Consider the following 20,502-nt stretch of genomic DNA (forward strand, 5'->3'; position numbering starts at 1 on the left):
GATTAGCCTCTCTTACCTTGTTATTTATAATAAGCATAACGAACCTTAAACACCTATGGGTTTAACCTATGGACTTAATCTAATTATAAATAAAAGTTATAAAACACAAACACATAATAATTACAATATATACAATCATATGCACCAAATTTGTTACAAATATATTCCACTTGAGGACCCTTTAGAGACTTGATGAAGACATCTGTAAGCTGATCATTGGAGTTATCAAACTTTGTAACAATAACACCTTCAACCAGTTTTTCTCTAATAAAGTGACAGTCGATTTCAATATGCTTAGTCTGCTTATAAAATATTGGATTTGAAGCAATGTGTAAAGTAGCCTGATTATCACAAACAAGCTTCATAAGGGACACTTCACAAAACTTAAGTTCTTGCAAGAGTTGTTTAAGCCAAATGAGCTCACAAGTTGCATTAGCCATAGCCCGATACTTTGCCTCTACACTAGATCTAGCTACTACATTATGTTTCTTACTTTTTCAAGAAACCAAATTTTCTTTCACAAGAACACAATACCCAAAGGTTGACTGATGATCAAAAAGAGATCCTGCCCAATCTACATCTACATAACAACAAATATCTGTGTATCCTTTGTCCTTATAGAGTAGCCCTTTACATGGCGGTCTTTTGATATATCTCAGAATCCAGATAACAACATTCCAGTGAGAATCACATGGAGAACTGAAGAACTATACTCATAGCAAAAGCAATGTCGAGACGAGTGATTGTGAGATAGTTCAATTTGCCTATCAGTCTCCCATATCTTCCAGGATCTGAATAAAGCTCCCTTTGTCCCGGCAAAAGTCGAACATTCGGATCCATTGGGGTGCCAATTGGTTTGCAGTTCACCATATCAGTTTCTTCTAAGATCTCAAAGGCATACTTTCTCTGAGAAATTGAGATACCATCTCGCAACTTCAATACCCAAGAAATACCGAAGTCGGCCTAGGTCTTTGGTCTAAAAGTCCCGATGTAAATGTTCCTTTAGCATCCGTATTCCAACCTGATCACACCCTACGATGATAATAATTTCATCTACATAAACAATAAGATAGATACATAAGGAAGAAGAATGACGATAGAAAACCAAATGATCAGCTTTACTTCGAGTGAGACCAAAGGCTTGAACAACAATGTTAAACCTGCCAAACCACGCCCATGGAGATTGTTTTAGATCATAGAGAGACTTCTTGAGTTTGCAGACTACATTTGACTCCCCCTAAGTAACAAAACCAAGTGGTTGCTCTATATATACCTCTTCCTGCAAATCACCATGAAGAAAGACATTTTTAATATCGAACTGATAGAGTGGCCAATGACGCGTGGCAGCCAGAGAGAGAAAGAGGCAAACAAAGGCCATTTTCGCAACAGGAGAGAAGGTATCACTGTAATTTAGCCCATAGATCTGTGTAAAGCCTTTGGCAACCAAGCGGGCCTTAAGACATTCCACCTATCCATCAAGACTCATTTTGGGAGTGAATACCTACCGGCGACCAACATGAGTCTTTCCTAGTGGTAAGGGCACCAAATCTTAAGTACCATTCGAATGTAAGTCGTCAATCTCATCTAACATAGCCTGGCGCCAACCAGAATGGGACAAAGCTTCACTTGTGGTTTTAGGAATAGAAACAGAGGAAAGACTCGAAACAAAGACACTATAAGAAGGAGACAAACGATCATAGCATAAAAAATTATAAATAGGATGGGGATTACGAGTAGACTGTATACCTTTGCGAAGAGCAACAGGGAGATTGTCGGGCTTAAGAGCCGAGGTAGGAGGGACCACAGACGAAGAGAGCAAGTCAAGAGAGTCCTGGGGCTAGAGGAATGCTAGTCTCGGTAGCGAGATGAGGACGACGGTGATATGTAAGAAGTGGAGGAGCTGTGGAAGGTGGACTAGAAAATGGTAGGGTAGGCGTGAGGAGACAAACGGACCCGATGAGGACAATGGAAGAAAAGAAAAAGAAACAGGCAAAACCTGATGAAGACTCTGTGAATCAGGTTGAGCAATTGAAAAGAAAGACTGTTGTTCAAAGAATGTGACATCAGCAGATAGAAGATAATGGTTTAGCTCAAGAAAGTAACACCTATAGCCTTTCTGCAATCAGGAATAGCCGAGAAAGATACACTTGAGAGATTTTGCAGCAAATTTATCCTGTCTAGGTAAAAAAGAATGCACAAAATAGATACATCCACAAACACAAAAAGGAACAAAATAAAGTTGTTGGGTAGGGAACAAAAGGGAATGAGGAATTTGGTCCTGTAACGCTGAAGATGGCATGTGATTGATTAGATAACATGCAATTAGAACAGCATCTCCCCAAAATTTGGTGGGAAGATTGGCATGTAAAAGGAGCATTCATGCAATCTAATTAAGATGGTAATTTTTATGCTCAGCAACACCATTTTATTGAGGTGTGTAAGAACAAGAGGATTGATGCAAGATGCCATTAGCAGTCATAAAGGTAGTAATTTAAGAAGAAAAATACTTAGGGACATTATCACTACGTAAGACACGTATAGAAACTCCAAACTATGTTTTTATTTCAACAGTAAATGTCTGAAAAATTGAAAACAACTCGGACTAACTCTTCATAAGAAACAACCAAGTGCAACGAGAAAAATCATCAATGAAAGTAACGAATTATGAAAAACCAAGAATAAAATTGACGCAATTAGGCCCCCATACATCAGAGTGCACAAGGGAAAATAGAGCCTCAACCCTATTATTGACCAGAAGAGAAAAAGAATTATGAGCGTGTATACCATGCTGACACGACTCACAATTAAACATGGATACTGATGACAAACTAGGAACTAATTTCTTCAGTTTGGAGAGGCTGGGATGACTAAGACGATAGTGGAGAAGATTTGGGGAAGCAACACTGGTGCAAGCTACTGGCGAACCAGGCACAACAAGACTATAGTGACCTTGTGACTCACGCTTGACGCCAATCGTTCGCCCTGTACCTTGGTCCTGAACACAAACAGAGGCAAGTGTTGTGTCATTTGTATTAGATTAGAATAAATGTAAACAAGTATTATTGTATTGTTGCATGGTTCATTTCTGTTGTAGTGTTAGAATTAAATATCTCTTCTAGAAGGGGCAGCTGACCAATTAGTTAGTTTCGATTAGTTGGGCAGTTAGTTAAAAGTCTTGTAACCCACGCCCCTATATCTTATAAATAGGGATCGTGGGATAGGGTTAGGGTAGAGCTTAGTGCGTCTATTTCTGGAAAGGATAGGTTCCAGTTTTCTGTCTTGTATTCGGGATTGAGTGCGAGAGGTAGAGGGTGGCTGGGGATAGCTTGTATTCTCTAGGATCTTGTTAGCTTTCAGTGCATATGGGCGAGGTGGGATTCGAGTTCTCGTTGTAATCATTCTATGGATGTTTCAAGATAGTGGATTGATAGGTGCTAAGCAGTCTGGATGTAGGTCTTGTTTCCAAGACCGAACCAAGATAAATCGGTGTGTTTCTTGCTGTGTTTGTTATCTGTGTATGTGTTTCAAATATCAGTGTGTTCTTGAATACGGTAGTGAGCTATTTGAATTGAGAAAATCAAAGGGAGTGCTACGAAATACTTTAACAATAGGAGTAAAGATAACAAAACAGTTAAGGGTTCTGGTGAGTTGGCTAACTGAAATCAAATAAAAAGGACTATTAGGAACATATAAAACATAATTTAATGAAAAAGACGAGGTGGGTGTGATTTGGCCGATCCTTTTAACTGCAATTTTGGTACCATCAGCCAGGGTAATAGTAGACAATGTATTAAAATAGGTAAATTAGGAGAAAAGTTCATTACCACACATATGGTTAATGGCACCAAAATCTATAATTCAAGGACCAACAGATGAGCCTTGAGCAACACAAGCAACGAGATTACCAGGATGAGATTGCTGGGTGACCTGGAACTTCAGGAAGGCATCATACTCAGCTGCAAACATAGGTACCAATTGCAAACCTGGTGGAGATTGAGCAGGACTAGAATCACTCTGAAATACAGGAGCTGCACTGGTAGATGATGCAGGTGGAGCAGCTGGCCGACCATGTTTCTTCTAGCATTTGTTCTCAAGATGACCCAGTTTCTTACAAAAGGTACACTGCGGACGTGGGCAACTATTATTGCGTCCTCTATTTCCTCATACGGTGAAAGCTTGAGACACAAGAGCTGAAGATTTGATTGGAGGAACAACATGAGAAGAAGAGGACATACCATGCGCACCTATCATATTCAACAACCTTTTAAAAGAGTCCTTCATGATAGGACTAGCGGAGTTGGTTAAGATTTGATGCCTGATGGTGTCAAACTCTAGTTTTAGGCCGAAGAGAGCAATAACCATAAAAAACTTCTTTCGTTGAACAATCTGTTCAGTGCGGGTCGTAGTAAGAGGAAGAAGAGCATTAAATTTTTGCATGAGAGCCCAAACCTGCCTCAGATAAAATTCCATGAATGACTCCTGCTTAAGATTCTTAATATTAGAGACCATAGTGTACAAACGTTGGATGTCGTATGTATAACACTCTTCAACTTCCTTTCACACATCAACACAAGTTTCAAATAGGCGAAAGAGTTGCATGATGGATGAATCAATAGATTGCCATAGGAGACTACATAATTGGGCATCAACTTGTTCCCATCTAGCCCGATTAGCTTATGACACACTTTCAGATGATCCGCTTGGCCTTACCCTTTGAACCACATTTTGACAGAAGCTACCCATGAGAGATAATTGGCAGACCCTATTAACTTGGCAGTGGTAATATTGATTGTCCCAAGATTGGAGACATTAAAGGATTGAGAGGTAACAGGGGCAACAAATGCCGAAGTGGGAGTAGCACTTGGTAGAAATTGCGTCACTGAGATCAGACATGGCAAAGATTTTGACACCGGAAATAACTTGAGGGGTCATCGAGGATTAGATCTGGAGAAGTCGGAGAGAATTGACCGGTGGACGCGTTGACGTGTGGAGGCATAGGCAACACGTGGCGGCGGCACGTGGGGGCACGTGGGTGGTTCGACTACAACAAATCTTTAGCGGTTGGCCAATCTGATGGCAGCGAATCCTAGGGTGGTGGCGATGTTAGCTAGTGGTGGCCGGATAGCGGGGTTTTGGTATGGGCAGTGACAATGACGGTGATGGTGACGACTAGGGTTTAAAGGTTGATGGAAAAAGATACACATCGATGGCTAGGGTTTTTCTCACCAGTGGCTCTAATACCATGTGAGAAAATAATTATGAGATAAAAACCTAAAAAATTAGCCTTTTAGTTTGTTATTTATAATAGACATAACAGGCCTTAAACACCTACAGGGTTAACTATGGGCTTAATCTAATTACAAATAAAACACACACATATAATAATTACAATATATAGAATTATACTAATAATTCTAACAATATTCATCAGTCAAAATTACCAAAACGCCCTCATGGGCATTCAATACTTCATTAGATTCTTCAACATTCTAATAGCTCTCTGATATCTTAACTACTATGTTTTTTTTTACCTTATTTGGGCTTCATCTCATCTCCCTAATATATTAAGTGAAATAATTTCTCACCAAGTTTTTGATAGATCTTGCTCAATCTTTTTTGCAATAGGCTTCTTCAATTTCATCCACACTCCTGACAAGTGTATCCATTTGATTTTTTCCTCAAATGCCAAAACTAAATCACATTAAGTACATCTTATCTTTTATACACTCTTAACTTTATTACAAATGATGTATATTTTTTAAAATATATCTTTACTTGTATACTACATATCCATCATAACATTCTAAACTTAAATACACTCAATAAATTACATAAATATAGTTTTTCTTTTTTAAAAGACCAGAAATATGGATTGAGAGGCACATATATCCCTAAGTGGAAGCTAAGAAAAATTTTGGAAATGCACCTTGATCAGACTTAATCCATCTACCAAGAAATTACAAAACACAAACAAGCATAAAATGTGATAGAAACACAAGTTGAGTGGTGGACATCCAAGATTCTTTGTCTTTTTCCTTTTCAGAAACAAACAGTTTACAGCATGTATGCTAATGCTTGGTCAAGGAAACTACACCAAAGATTTTATAGCAAATGTACTAATGGTTGGACAACACTGTACACATGTGTAGGTTAAGTGTACACACCAGGAGATTTGAGAGAGGATTTTGGGGTGGTTCTCGGCAGGGAAAACCCTTTTCCTCCTTTCTCCGCCATTCACTACTGCAAAAACCAAAGGTCAGATAGTACTGCTATTAATCAAATGCTAACAGTTGAAGCTACTCAAGAGGGTAGAGATAAAGTCAATGGCTCGAGACATAATACCATAAAAAATATAAAATGAATATATGCTACAAATAAGAAAACAAGTTCCAAGAGCTAAAAGGAAACAATTTTTTTCCCTGCATTTGCTGGGATAAAGGCCCTACCTAGAAGTAATCTCCAAGGCAGAAAAGTCAACAGATATTTCAAGCCCAAAAGATCACAGAAAACCAAATGACAATGAAAAGATTATGGCAAACAGTCTTTTTTTTATCACCAAAAACAGGTAGGCAGTTGGGAGGAGTTTCAACAGCAATTTGGAGAATGAAAGGCTGGGATTTAATTGAAAGAAGGTACAGATAGCAAGGAGTTTCAACAGCAATTTGGAGAATGAAAAGTTGGGATTTAATTGTTAAAAGTTAAAGATCAAAGGGACTTTGCAAAACCCTTCTCCTCACTCTACTTTGATTCTTTTTTTTTTTTTGCTCCAATTGCAGGGAGCAAAATAACCATCCCCCTTTTTCTCTTTTATGTGAATTTCACTTATCAAAATAAATAAATAAATAACATACATCACTTTTTTCCTTAATTTTTATAATTAAAACTTTCAATCACAATTTTACAAGTGATAATTTTAACCTCCATTGACTATTATCTATAACTATGATAAAGAAAGCAACATTCCTTCAAAAAATAGCATATATCAATATAACCTCGGGTATTTAATTAAATTCATAAATAAAACTTATGAAGAGTAATTACTAATTGACCCTATAACTAAAAGTTAGCTATAATAATTCAAGATTATTATATGCAAAAGAAATAACAAAAATCACTGAAAAGTTAAGAGATATAGTGGAATCAATAGAAAATTGTTGGATAGAGAACATTTGAACCATTTTTCCAATATAGCAAATTACTTGGCCTACACTAAGATTTACCAAAAAGTGGACATCCATCTTCATGTTTAAAGAGTACCTCAACATCCTCTTACAATTCTTTAGGACATAAACATTTGCTAGAGCCTGTCAAGTCATACCAAGAATCGACATTTGGATGAATATCATGACATTTTTAGTCATGTTCCTTTCAGTTTCATAAGCAATAAGAAATACCAGAACTTTAGGCATTCCAGACAAACATAATGAATTTCTAAACAAAAACAATACCAAAATATAGGGATTTCAGTTCCTTTCACCAGTGTTTTGAAATGTAAACTGTGGGGTCAAAGCACAAAAAGATCATGTCATGGGTCATTGGTTCAACCCAATCAAACTATGAAGTCATAGTTATGTCATGATAAATAAATAAGGTTACTCAGTTTAAAAAAAAAAACTACCTAGGAACCTATTGTTTGATATTCCTTCTAATGTTTTTGATGCAAACAACCCCAATGTAATAATGGAAACACGAAGTTTATATTATGACATCACAATAAAACAGAATTTGCTTTAAATTCTACTTTCAAATTATATCTATGGACTATGAATAATTTTCCTTTCTGTCTTTGGGAGAGAATGTAAAGAAAACTACTAACAGTTCATTACATTTGGCCACCCAATGACTTGCTTATTGTACTAACTATTTGAAACTAACTTGGTTGTGTGACCTTGTGGGATAAGACAATAAAAGAACTTTTAGTGTCTCCGTTTCTTTGCCATGGTGTGACCACCATCTAGATGATATCTTGGTCGAAATATACTTAAACCATAAATTAAACTAGAGGTGTATGGAGTTTACTTCAATCATTAGGAAAGGCCCGAGCGGGGACTGCCTGAGACAGAATTAAACCAGCTCATGAATCTTCAAGACTTCAACTAATTGGAGACTGAGTCGTTCAAGTATCAGTTGAACTGTACTGTAAGAAACTAGGGCGAGAGAGAGAGAGCTAAATGAAGGGGTAAAACTCAACTGAAAATCTCAGAAGGTGGAGATGGTCCCCAAAGCTTGTTGCTCTACAAAATGGAGCTGTTTGAAGCGAGAGCTTCACAGTCAGAAAGAACCAACAATCAGAGATGAAAAATACCTCAGAAATATTATTGAATATGAATGAAGAAAATAACAATCAATATATTGAGAGAACTAACTGATCTTTATGTATATATATATATATATATATATCAAGTTATGAACTGCCTAACCACCTAACTAAACATTGCAACAATTATAACAAATATAATCAGCTGCAACTAAGAGCACAATTGCAGCCTGCTATCGACAACTCATGTCTTCCACATTCCCCCTCAAATCAAGCTCCATAGATGATGAAGAAATAGATTTTGTAGTTTTTGTAGGCGGCAGATTTTCTGTAATAGCAGCAGAAGGATCAGTATTAGTGTTAGACATAGGTGACCTCTTGAACCCCATCTTGGTACATAAAAACTAAAAAACACAAATCTATTCCGTGATAACCCTTTTGTAAAAATGTTAGCCACTTGATGAAGTGTAGGCACATACCGAATATCAACATCTCCACTTTCAACCTTTTCTCTCACAAAATGCATATCAATTTCAATGTGCTTTGTTCTAAAATGAAATACAGGATTCTCAGCCATACTTTAGGCTGCTAGATTATCACACCAAAGAACAGGAGTTTGAATACAGGGATAGCTTAACTCTAATAACAATGATTTGAGCCACAAAATCTCGATCACCCCTTGGGCAACAACCATGTATTCTGCTTCACCCACTGACCTGGCAACTACTGATTGCTTCCTGGAACCCCAAATCAACAAATTACAGCCAAAGAAGACACACAGCCCATTGGTTGATTTTCTGGTCACCTTACATCCTGCATGATTAGCATCTATGCAGATAGTTAATGACATATCCTTAGGTGATGGAGTAAACACTAGACTAAGATTAATAGTCCCTTTAAGATACCGCAACAACCTTTTACATACCTATCAATGTTGTTGCTTAGGAGAAGATAGAAATTGACTTGACTTGTTGACTACAAAAGCTATATTTGGCCGGGTGTAAGTCAAATATTGAAGGGAACCAACAATAGTTCTGTAGAAAGATGGATCCGAAAACATCTCACCCTCATCAGTTAAGGACATGCTCGAGGTCATTGGTGTGCCACATGGTTTACAATCTTGCATTGTTGCCTTTTTCAATAAGTCCAGTGTATATTTAGACTGTGTAAGATATATGTTAAAAAGTTGTCTCGAATATAGAAGGAAGATGATCAGTGAAAGCAGTGCATTTTGAGAGCCAATGAAGAATTAAATAGACGTTTATATCCCAATCTCTAATTAGTGATAGTTGGGGAGTTAAATTGTAAATATGTTTATGTCTTCATTGGGATATCCGCCCACTATTATAAATAAAAGGCATGGGGTGTGTGTGCAAGACAATTCATTGTCATTCTCTATGTTCGAGTGTACTGTGTAAGAGGAAAGACTTGTGTCCAAGAAAGTTCTTTGTAATCTCCAATAAGATTGTATTCGAGTGGGATAGAGAGGGAAGAAAGTGATCAATCATGCTATTATACTGATCGGTTTCTGAATAAGATAAAGGCTACTCTCGGAGAGATTTGAAGGCTGGATTGTCAAGAGACCATTATGTAAATAAAGAGAATTCTAAGGTAGAAGGGCAAGGGGTATAGCTGTAATAAGTAGTAGATGGGCAGTTATAGCACATGGCTGTTTTTAATTCAAATGTAACCCAAATAGTGGCACCAAGGCTGGAAGTATATAACCAACCTTCGCCACTAAGATAATCATCTTTTGGCAATACAATTGAATCATTCTTTCCCTCCAAATTCTCAAATTCTCTCTCTTTCTCTCTCGTCCTCGTCCTCCTATTCTTTTTGTTCTTCTATCCTACCAGTTCCCATGCAATTCAATCAGAATTGCGAGAGAACTCCTCTTGTCATAACTGCATTCTGACAATTTGGTATCAGAGCACCATCTTGGGCGATCGAAGTAAGGAATGGCTGACGGAACTAGAATGGAGCAGATGGAGTTGCAGCTCCATCAGGTTTCGACAATGATTGGCAAGATCCAGAATAGGATGGAATCGTTGGAGAAATCAATGGATCGACGAATTGAAGGCACGGTGAATGTGTGGCACGAAGAGAGTAGATCGCAGGCGGCAAGATTAGAAGAACAAATGAGGGAGCAAGGGCAGGCCCTCAAAGATCAAATGCAACAATTTGTTCTGATGCTCACTCGTCAAACTCAGTTCGTATTTCCCCTGAGTTCCCTGCGAGAGACCAATCGAAGCCAATCCTGCATGGACCAGGCGGTAATGGCTGATCGGAGGGATCAGCGGAATTGGAGGTGGAACCACAAGCGATGGAGGAGAATCTAGAAGTTTGGAGGTAAGGCTAGTGAACTAGATCACACTAGACTAGTCCTCATTTGCCTAAGACGGAGATCCAACTATTTGATGGTCATAACCCGAGGTGGTGGGCGAGGCATTGTGCGAGGGTGTTCAGCGTGCATAATGTGACCGAAGCTTAGAGAGTTATGCTGGTAGTAGCCTACCTGAACGATGAGGGAAACATCTGGTTCCAAGGTTGGAGGGGAGTAAGGGAGATCTGCTTGTGGGAAGAATTTGTGGAAGGATTGTGCGAACGGTTTGGAGAGAAGAGAATGTTAGATGTGGTCAAAGAATTCAACAAATTAAGGCAAGGGGGATCGGTGCAAGCCTATCAATAGAGATTTGAAGAGTTGAAGGGTCTGATGCTGCTATCGAACCCAACCCTAACTGAGGGGTACTTCGTATCAAGCTTCATAAGCGACTTGAATGAAGAGGTCTGCCCTACAGTCAAAATGTTTCAACCCAAGACTGTTCAACAAGCTGCAGAGTGTGCCAAACTTCAAGAGTTGACAGTGGAGGCAGGTTAAGAAACAGAGGGGTGTCAATAGGGGGTGGCAGGCGACACCCGTGCAAGTAACAGAGGATGGGGAAGGAACGGGGAACCGTGGGTTCAGGAAACAAAGGATTGGCAACCTTGCCAGCACCTCCTCAACCAATACAAGGAAGTTTGACGGAGCAGAGGCGATTGGCAGGCCTCTGTTTCAGGTGTGGAGACAATTACACACCTGGACACCAATGTAAAAGGCAATTGTTGCTTCTAGAAGGGACAGACGAAGTGGGAGAAGAGGAGGATGGGGACGTTTTGGAAGAAGAAAGGGAAGATGGGAAGGTGCAGATATCCCTGCACACCCTAAGGGGAGTGGTGACTAACAAAATCATTAAGGTGGAAGGGAAGGATAGAGATAACTGTCTGATGATTCTGATTGACAGCGAAAGCACTCATAGATTCCTGGACGAAGGGATAGTGAGGAGATTGAAATGCAACCTCACGGGGGGACAACCCTTGGTAGTGACAATAGCTAATGGCCAGAAAGTCCTGTGCAAGTCTGCCTGTGTGGGGTTTTGTTGGCAGATGCAGGGGGAAGACTTTGAGGCTGATCTACGCCTACTCAAATTAGGGGGGTGTGACATGGTCTTAGGGGTTGATTGGAAGAGGAAAGTCAGCCCCATTTGTTTTGATTTTAATAAGATGGAGGTGACATTCGAGAAAGGGGGTAGGAGGATGACACTAACTAGTAGTGCAGAAGCAGGGACATGTAAAATGATTTCGGGCAAAAAGTTACATAAATTACTCGAGCAAGCGGACGCAAGTAGCCCAGCTCTTCTTGATACATGCTATAGAAGGGAAGGAATACACAAAAGACAAAGGAGTTATGCTGCACTCAGTGGAGACCACAACAACTCCTTGGGAGGTAACTCAACTCGACTCTCTTAATCTACTCTTAGATGAATTTGAGGACTTGTTTAAGGAGCCTAAGTCTCTACCACCCCCACGACCCATAGACCACACTATCAACCTCAAAACCAATGCAGAACTAGTCAATATTCGCTCCTATAGATACCCCCCAAAATAGAAGGCTGAAATTGAACGCATGATCAAAGACATGCTCAGTACTTCTATTATACAGCCAAGCACCAGCCCTAATGCCTCTCCTTTGTTATTGGTATGAAAAAAAAATGATAGTTGGCGATTTTGTATTGATTACCGCCATCTCAATTCCCTCACCATCAAAAATAAATTCCGAATACCCATCATCGAAGACTTATTAGATGAATTACATTGAGCCAAGGTTTTCTCTAAACTTGACCTTTGATCTGGGTATCACCAAATTAGAATGCACCCCAATGATATCTACAAAACTGCCTTTAGAACCCACCAAAGGCATTATGAATTCTTAGTAATGCCCTTTGGATTGACTAACTCTCCAGCCACTTTCCAAGCCCTTATGAATCAAGTATTTAAGCTTTACCTACACCAATTTATTCTGGTTTTCTTTGATGACATTCTAGTATACAACCCCACTTTTGCCACACACCTAGAGCACTTAAGAGCTACTCTACAAGTCCTCCGATTCAATAAGTTGTATATTAAGAGGTCTAAATGTGCATTTGCATAATCACAAATGGAGTATCTCGGCCATATTATTTCTGGGGCAGGTGTTAGTACAGATCCGCAGAAGGTAGCCACAATGACTGCTTGGCCTAGGCCGCTTAATGTGAAAGCTCTACGTGGATTCTTGGGTCTCACAGGCTACTACTATCAATTTGTCAAAGACTATGGCACCCTTAGTAGACCACTAACCGAGCTGCTTAAAAAAGAAAGCTTCCATTGGAATGAGAGGGCGGAAGAAGCATTTGAACGTCTGAAAGTTGCTATGAGCCAGGTAGCGACTCTAAGCCTACCGAATTTTAATCAGCCCTTTGTATTAGAAACTGATGCTAGTGACAGCGGAGTGGGGGTAGTCTTGACACATGGCGGCAGACCCTTGGCTTTCATTAGCCAGGCCTTGGCCCCTAAGCATTTAGGCCTCAGTGTGTATGATAAAGAGCTCCCAGCAGTGCTAATAGCTATGGAGAAGTGGCGACACTACCTTAAAAAAGGGCGGTTCATCATAAAAACCGACCATGAAAGCCTTAAGTTTCTGATACAACAGAAGCTTCACACTCACCTCCAAAGAAAGGAAATGTCAAGGCTAATGGGGCTCGACCATGTTATTCAATACCGGAGAGGCCAGGAGAACAAAGCAGCTGATGCTTTATCTCAGTGTGTGGAAGAAGGAGCTTCAGCGACTATCACTGCAATTACTCCAGATTGCCTCCGAGAAGTAACAACCAGCCACACACAGGGTGATTGGATTAAGGAACTGATGGAACAAATGGTCCTAGATCCCAAAAGCAAACCAGGGTATTCCTTGCGGAATGGAGTGCTGAGATATAAGGACAGAATCGTAATTGGGGAGGATGAAATGCTCAAGCAAAGGATCTTAGAAGCATTACATGACTCCCCTGTGGGAGGCCATTCAAGAATACAAAACACTTACAGCAAGGTCAGACAACTATTCTTCTGGCCAGGATTAAGGAGAAAAGTAATGGAGTATGTGAAGGGCTATGACACGTGTAATCAATGTAAACATGAAAACATTCACCCCCCAGGCTTGCTACAACCCTTACCAGTGCCTGACCAAGCATGGACTCATACCAGTATGGATTTTATCGAAGGGTTGCCGAAATCCAAAGGAAATGATTGTGTGTTAGTAGTGGTGGATCGCATGACCAAATATGCCCACTTCTCGGGTTTGTCACACCCATTTACGGCACAGGAGGTGGCCAGGGTTTTTTTGGATCACATGGGCAAGTTACATGGGCTACCTCAGGTGATAGTTTCAGATAGAGATAAAGTATTTACCAACATTCTTTGGAAAGAGCTAATGAAGTCCCTCGGAACACAGCTCCACATGTCCTCTTCCTATCATTTGGAGACAAACGGACAAACTAAAAGGACAAACCAGTGCCTCGAGACATACTTAAGGTGTGTGTGCTTAATGAACTCTACCGGGTGGCACAAATGGCTCTCATTAGCTCAATGGTGGTACAATACTACCTATCACTCCTCACTCAAGATGACACCGTTTGAAGCTTTGTATGGATACCAACCCCCGCTCTTACCACTAGGTGGAAAACACAACCAAGTAGCTACGGTGGACAACTATTTGGTTCAACGGCAACAGATGTTACAGACTTTGCGAGAGGAACTCGCCAATGCCCAAAACAGAATGAAACAATATGCAGACCGAAAGAGGAGTGAAAGAGTTTTTGTAGTCAGAGACCAAGTGTACTTAAAATTAAGGTAAGCCTAGCTGAAAACTATGTCCCCCATATTAGTCACCAAGCTGAGCCCCAAATTCTATGGACCCGATGAAGTGTTAGCCAAGGTGGGCCAAGTGGCATACAGGCTCAAACTGTCTGAAAGGTCTCTCATCCATCCTGTGTTCCACATCACTCCTCAAACACTCCCCCGGCACAAATGCAATCAATTCCGTCCTACCATCGATAACCCAACCCGCTCAACAAGAATCATAGCACATCGCTATAGTGGACAGGAGAATAATCTACAAGCACCAAGCCCCTATCACCGAGGTCCTCGTGCGCTAGTCCAATCTCCACCCTAAAAACAACACTTGGGAATACCTTCTCGACCTCCTGAAATAGTTTCCAAGGGCAATAGGACTTCTATAAATTACTTGAGGACAAGTAATGCTTCTAGCGGGGGGAATTGTCACGAGACCATTATGTAAATAAAGAGAATTCTAAGGTAGAATGGCAAGGGGTATAACTGTAATAAGTAGTAGATGGGCAGTTATAGCACATGGTTGTTTTTAATTCAAATGTAACCCAAATAGTGGCACCAAGGCTAGAAGTATATAACCAACCTTCGCCACTAGGAGAATCATCTTTTGGCAATACAATTGAATCATTCTTTCCCTCCAAATTCTCTCTCTTTCTCTCTCTTCCTCGCCCTCCTATTCTTTTTGTTCTTCTATCCTACCAGTTCCCATGCAATTCAATCAGAATTGCGAGAGAACTCCTCTTCTCATAACTGCATTCTGACATGGATGTAGGGTTGCGACTGGTGCAATCCGAACCAGAATATATCGCTTGTATCTTCTTGTGGCTTGATTGTTTCATTTATGTTTTCATTCATTTAAATTATGTTCTTGTTTTTCAGTTTATTATTTTTGTTGTTTGGTTTTGATTTCGGGTGAAGAGTGGCTGAATTCTTGTTTAAGAAAACTGATCTAGTGACCCTAGGATTGACAATATATACCAGTGGAATTTCGATATGCTTCAAACCCTAAGAAATAATTAACCGACCCTAGAGTTTTAAGAGCAAAGTGTGTGTCCAAATCATGTATGCACCCTTGAAGAGCTAAATAATATGAACCAGTTACAAGGATGTCATCAACATACACTAAAACAAATAGCACATACTTAGAAGTTCTCTTAATGAAAAGTGAAGCATTAGAAATTGCTTTCTTGAAACCCCAATCTTGTAAGGCAGACTTCAACTTTGTGTACCAAGCTCTAGAGGCCTGTTTAAACCCATAAAGGGACTTTTTCAATCTACATACATGTGTGGGAAATTCTGGATTAACAAATCTTTCCAGTTGAGTCATAAAAACTGCTTTATTTAGATCACCATTCAAGAAAGCATTATTGACATCAACTTGTTGAATGTCTCAATGAAAAGAGACAGCTAAGGAGAACAAAACCCTGATGGTAGGAGCCTTTATAACAAGACTAAAAGTCCCAACATAATCAATTCTAGGATTTTGAAGGAAACCTTTAGCTACTAATCGAGCCTTATGCTTAAGAATAGACCCATTAGGATTGTATTTAACCCGGAATACCCACTTGCAGTCAATCAAATTCATCTCAGAAAAAAATAGAACTAGATCCCATGTTTTATTTCTTTGAAGAGCTGAGTACTCATCATTCATAGCACTAACCCACTTAGAGTCTAAGAAAGTCTCTTGAACAGAATTGGGTTCAGAAGAACTTACTTAGGCATGAGGTGAGGAAACAACAAGACGTTTAGACTTGGATCTGCTAATCCTAGGATTACTTGAAGGGGCAGAAACAGCTTTGGGTCTTGATGATTTTGGCAAAGGAGATAAAGGATTAGTACAATTAGGTAATGAGAAATCTGCAGCTGCATGTAAAGAAGGTTCAATAGATGGAAAATCATTAGAGTACAATTAGGTAATGAGAAATCTGCAGCTGCATGTAAAGAAGGTTCAGTAGATGGAAAATCATTAGGATTTGAGATAGAGGACTATGCTACCCGAGAGTTGGAAGAACTGCTAGGAAAGGAATGAATAGCATGAAGACTAGAAGTAGACGGACCAACAAAGCTTAAGTGAGGGGAATGAGTGAATGAGTTAGAACACAAATAAGGAAAGGGATATTCATCGGAATTAAATTGAACATGTCTTGACACATATACCCTTCCCGAAGGATGCAAGCACTAATATCCAGCTTGAACATGACTATAACCAAGAAACACACATTTGGTAGAATGAAATTGAAACTTATGCTTGTTATAGGGTCGAAGAAAAGGAAAACAAACACATCCAAAAGGTTGTAATTGCATGTAATTAAGCAGTTTGTTGTAGAGAGCTTCAAATGGAGATTTAAATTTTAGGGTTGATGCTAGTAAAAGATTTGTGGCGTAGACAACATTTTTAAATGCTTCTGCCCGAAACTTCAAGGGCATGTGAGTATGGGCTAACAGAGTAAGACCCATTTTGGCTATATGTCTGAAATTTCGTTCTACTACACCATTCTGTTGGTGTGTATGAAGGCAAGTGAACCGAGGTAGAATGTCAGAGGAGGTAAGACAGGGTAAAAAGGCCTTAAATTCACCACCATTGTTAGTTTGAAGAGCCTTGAGTTTAGATTGGTATTGTAGTTCAGCAAATGTATGAAAAGCTTTGAAAACAGTTAAGGCATCATATTTTTGTTTCAATGGATATAACCATGTATATCTAGTGCAAGCATCAATAAAGACTATGTAATACCTATACCCCTTAGTAGAAAGAACTGGAGCAACACCCTATAAATCTGAATAGACCAATTCTAAGGGAGCCTTTGCAGTAATTTGACAGTTTGCAAAGGGAAGTTGATGCATTTTTCCTATTTTACAAGAATCACAGAATGACAGGTTCAAACTGGAACAAGGAACACCAACTTTATTTAATATCAACTGAAGTACACGAGGTGAAGGATGCCTTAGCTTGGCATGCCACTGTTGACAAATTTTATGAATATTCGAAGATACACGGAAAGAAGACAAAGAGGACAAATCTTGTCCTTTACATTTATTTGAAGAAATAACATTGGTAGATGTTAACCTAGGATCTTGGACTACCAAACCAAAGAACCACTCAAGATACAAGTCTTACAACCTCACACGATAAGAACAGAAACCGAAAACAAAATACACAAGATTTAGAACAAAAAAACAGTAAGCAAAAGACACACACAAAGGCATCAGATTTTATCTTGGTTCAGTCTTCTAAAGAAGACCTACATTCAGACTACCTGAGGCGCTATTCTCCACTATCTTGAACAAAAACTCGAGGATTACATGCACTACAACTCTCCCACAACCTTATACACATAACTATATAAAGTTTCCCAACCCAAGATTACAAAGATATCCTCTTTTTACTCTCAAGTTACCCTTGCGCATACTCCTCTCTCTTTCTTATCACAAGACAGGAAATTAGAATAGAATACTAATGCTCCTCACCCGACCTCTATTTATAAAGTATAGAGGCAGGTAAAAATAAAAGACTTATCCAATAGTTACAACCAACTAACCAGCCTATATCACTAACCAACCCTTCTAGAAACAAACCTTCTAGAATAACACAAGTGATATACAAATGCAATCCACTGATATTACAATAGAAAACCCTCTCGAGACTATCTTAAGCTAATCTAATACAAGTGATTACAACAGTAGAACTAGAAATAACAGCTGGTGTTCTGGACTCAACAAAGAAAACAGCTCTGGAATCAGCACGACCAAATGCTGGAGTGAGCTAATAAAAACCATCTTTAAGAATCCCTGGAGGTAACACTAGTCCTGGTCCCTTGTTCTTGAGAAAACAAGAATCAGAGTGAAACTCAGCAATTAAATTGTGATCTTTAATAAGCTGAGAAACACTAATGAGGTTCTTTTTCATGTTAGGAACATGAAGAACATTAGGTAAAGAAACGAAAGATTTAGGAGTAGTTTGAGTATACAACTGACTAAGGCCGATATTAGAAATAGAAAGCTTCTTACCGTTGCCAACTACAACCTTGTCACTACCATTGTAAGGAGAGTGGAGAGAAAGATTGCTAAGGTTGGAGGTTATGTGGTTGGTGGCTCTAGAGTCTACAATCCAAGAAGGTTTACTGTGATAGGATGAGGTAGAAGAAAATTGAGACTGTGTTTCTAAAAGTTGAGGCAAATAGACATAGTAAGTTCCAGGATCAGACCCTAACTCAGTCGAGTAGGTTTCATTAGAACCTATGGGATGAGCTATAAACGACTGTGAACCAAATTGCAGCACACCTTCTCCTCTACCAAACTGTGAACCAAAATTTGGAGTGAAACTCCTTTGAAAATTTCGATCAAATCTATGATAGCACCCGTCTGTAAAATGACTAGGCTTCCCACACAATTGGCAGTGTATTCTCCTACCTGAGGATCTACCACGTCCTCGTCCTCCTCTAGAATTACCTCCTCTAAAGGAACCTCTTCTATTTGAAGAACCACCTCTATTCAATCCATTCTCATTTCTACTAAATTTACATTTATAGTTTCAAGACCAGAAATAGAGGAGTTAGATATATCCTTGGCAGCAAGCCTTTGTTCATGCATCAGTAATAAGTATTGAACCTTTTCTATGTTGATTTCATCCATTTGATACGTAACAAAACTCGCAACTGTTTCATAATCATTGTCCAATCCGTGTAAGATTGTCATCAATAATTCTTTGTCATTTAAAGGTTCTCCAATTACAGCTAAGGGATGTCCTATGTGTCAAGTCTCTGAGGAGAGACTTGAAGTTACCGTGAGTTTAGAAGACTTGAGAGAAAGAGAGAGAGAATTTGGAGGGAAAAGAAAAAGAGAGAAGAATTGAATTTAGAGGGAAAGAGATTATCATTCAAACCAGAAAACTCCCATCCTCCAATACATGGCCTTATATAGGCTCTTCCCATGGCATATGATCATAACCGTGAGGCTCCTCTCTAACTACTTATATACAAGTGGCCATGTGGCTACTTTTATTACAAAAATTTCAATAATACTCTCAAGTCCTAACATTTCCCCAGCCCTAGAAACAATTCTTGTCCCCAAGAATTTAAAGTAGCCCTGTAGCTCGTGGGAACTGATTGAGTAACTCCAGCAAGTACTCCCATGTCGTGTGGTTGGGGTCTTTCTATGTCCATCTCACCAGCACCAGAGTCAAGGGCATTGAGCCCTAATATAATACCCTTCTATCTAGAATAGTTTGGGGTTCTACTACTCCTTCCTCTTCATTCATTTGTGGTAGGTCGGGACTGATTGTAGCATGGGGCTCAATAGACTCCTTCAAGTAATCTCAGTTTGTAGGCCACCTTCCCAATCTTTGACTCCACCTCATAGGGTTGTTGTAAAATCCTTGGGGCTTAATTTAGATGCTGGAATAATTGTAAAAGGATGTTGTAAGAACCTTTTCAACCTTAAGAAAACCCTATCCCCCACCTCAAAGGACCGATCACTCCTTTTTCGATCAGTGTGTTGTTTCATCCAGTTCTCTCAGCTTCTTCTTGAGTATCCTCAGAACTTCCTACCTCTAATGGAGATACTGTTCCACCGTGGCCATGGTTGTTGTGGCACTAGATAGGGCCGAAATTAGAGGGGGTTTGTACCCAAATACTGCTTCGAAAGGGCTTATGTTAATGGCACTATGGTAGCTTGAATTGTACCACCATTGGGCTAAAGACAACCATTTATGCCAGCTCTTAGGTTTAGTGTGACACATGCATCTCAAGTAGCCCTCCAAACATTGGTTGACTCTCTCGATTTGGCCATTTGTTTATGAATGGTAGGCAGTAGATGTGTAATCCCACTCCCATGGATCTTCACCACCGAGTCCATAAACACCCTTGCTGCCTCTTATGCATTAAAGGAATGGGTTAGATTGATGAAGTGTGCAAACTTGGTCAGTCTATCCACCACTACCATGACCACATTCCTCCCTTCTAATTTTGGTAATCCTTCAACGAAGTCCATGGATACTCCCTCCCATGCCTGCTCTAGAATTTCTAGGGGTTGTAAAAGACCTAGGTAGGATA

General features: G+C 39.5%; 1 protein-coding gene across 10 annotated transcripts in view; it reads right to left on the reverse strand.

Annotated features, from left to right (window-relative positions):
- Window positions 1–20,502, reverse strand: part of LOC127807448 (DNA-directed RNA polymerases IV and V subunit 4-like) — a 40,544-nt gene that overhangs the window by 14,096 nt on the left and 5,946 nt on the right. For 2 of the 10 annotated variants that reach the window (XM_052345292.1, XM_052345291.1), the window contains exon 1: window positions 765–976. In XM_052345292.1, coding sequence (XP_052201252.1) covers window positions 765–870 — 106 coding nt within the window. In that variant the 5' untranslated portion in view covers window positions 871–976. Of the gene's footprint in view, window positions 1–764; window positions 977–6,164; window positions 6,241–8,191; window positions 8,264–8,423; window positions 8,586–20,502 lie in introns of those variants that run through there. The other 8 variants (XM_052345297.1, XM_052345295.1, XM_052345296.1 and 5 more) reach the window with 8 other exon arrangements.

This window comes from Diospyros lotus, chromosome 8 (assembly GCF_014633365.1).
Source record: "Diospyros lotus cultivar Yz01 chromosome 8, ASM1463336v1, whole genome shotgun sequence".
Classification (NCBI taxonomy): Eukaryota; Viridiplantae; Streptophyta; class Magnoliopsida; order Ericales; family Ebenaceae; genus Diospyros; species Diospyros lotus.